General features: G+C 44.6%; 1 protein-coding gene across 1 annotated transcript in view; it reads left to right on the top strand.

Annotated features, from left to right (window-relative positions):
* The window catches only part of EMH_0059770 (uncharacterized protein), a gene marked incomplete at both ends in the record, with an annotated part of 1,698 nt that extends 1,503 nt beyond the window's left edge, over positions 1-195 (top strand). The window contains one exon of the mRNA XM_013497716.1: positions 52-195. Coding sequence (XP_013353170.1) covers positions 52-195 — 144 coding nt within the window. The remainder of the gene's footprint in view (positions 1-51) is intronic.
* Positions 196-269: the final 74 nt, after the last annotated feature.

The raw sequence follows: 269 nt of genomic DNA, 5'->3' as shown, positions 1-269 counted from the left end.
TATATATTTTTTTTTTTTTTTTTTATTTTGTTTCTGTTTGTCTTTGCTTAGGAGCAGCAGCTGCTAGCAGCAGAAGACATAAACGTGCTGCTGCTGCCGCCACCGGAGCAGCAGCAGCAGCAGCAGCAGCAGGAGCAGCAGCAGCAAGACGAAGACACAGAGCAGCAGCAAGAAGAAACCCCAGAAGAATCCTAAACCCTAAACCCTAAACCCTAAACCCTTAATATACATAACCCCTAGCTTCTATTCATTCATACACCCAAAACCCT

Source organism: Eimeria mitis, genomic scaffold (genome assembly GCF_000499745.2).
Source record: "Eimeria mitis Houghton genomic scaffold, Emh_scaff2871, whole genome shotgun sequence".
Lineage (NCBI taxonomy): Eukaryota > Apicomplexa > Conoidasida > Eucoccidiorida > Eimeriidae > Eimeria > Eimeria mitis.
The sequence above is the reverse complement of the archived record's forward strand: the minus strand, read 5'-3'. Positions and strand labels throughout refer to the sequence as shown.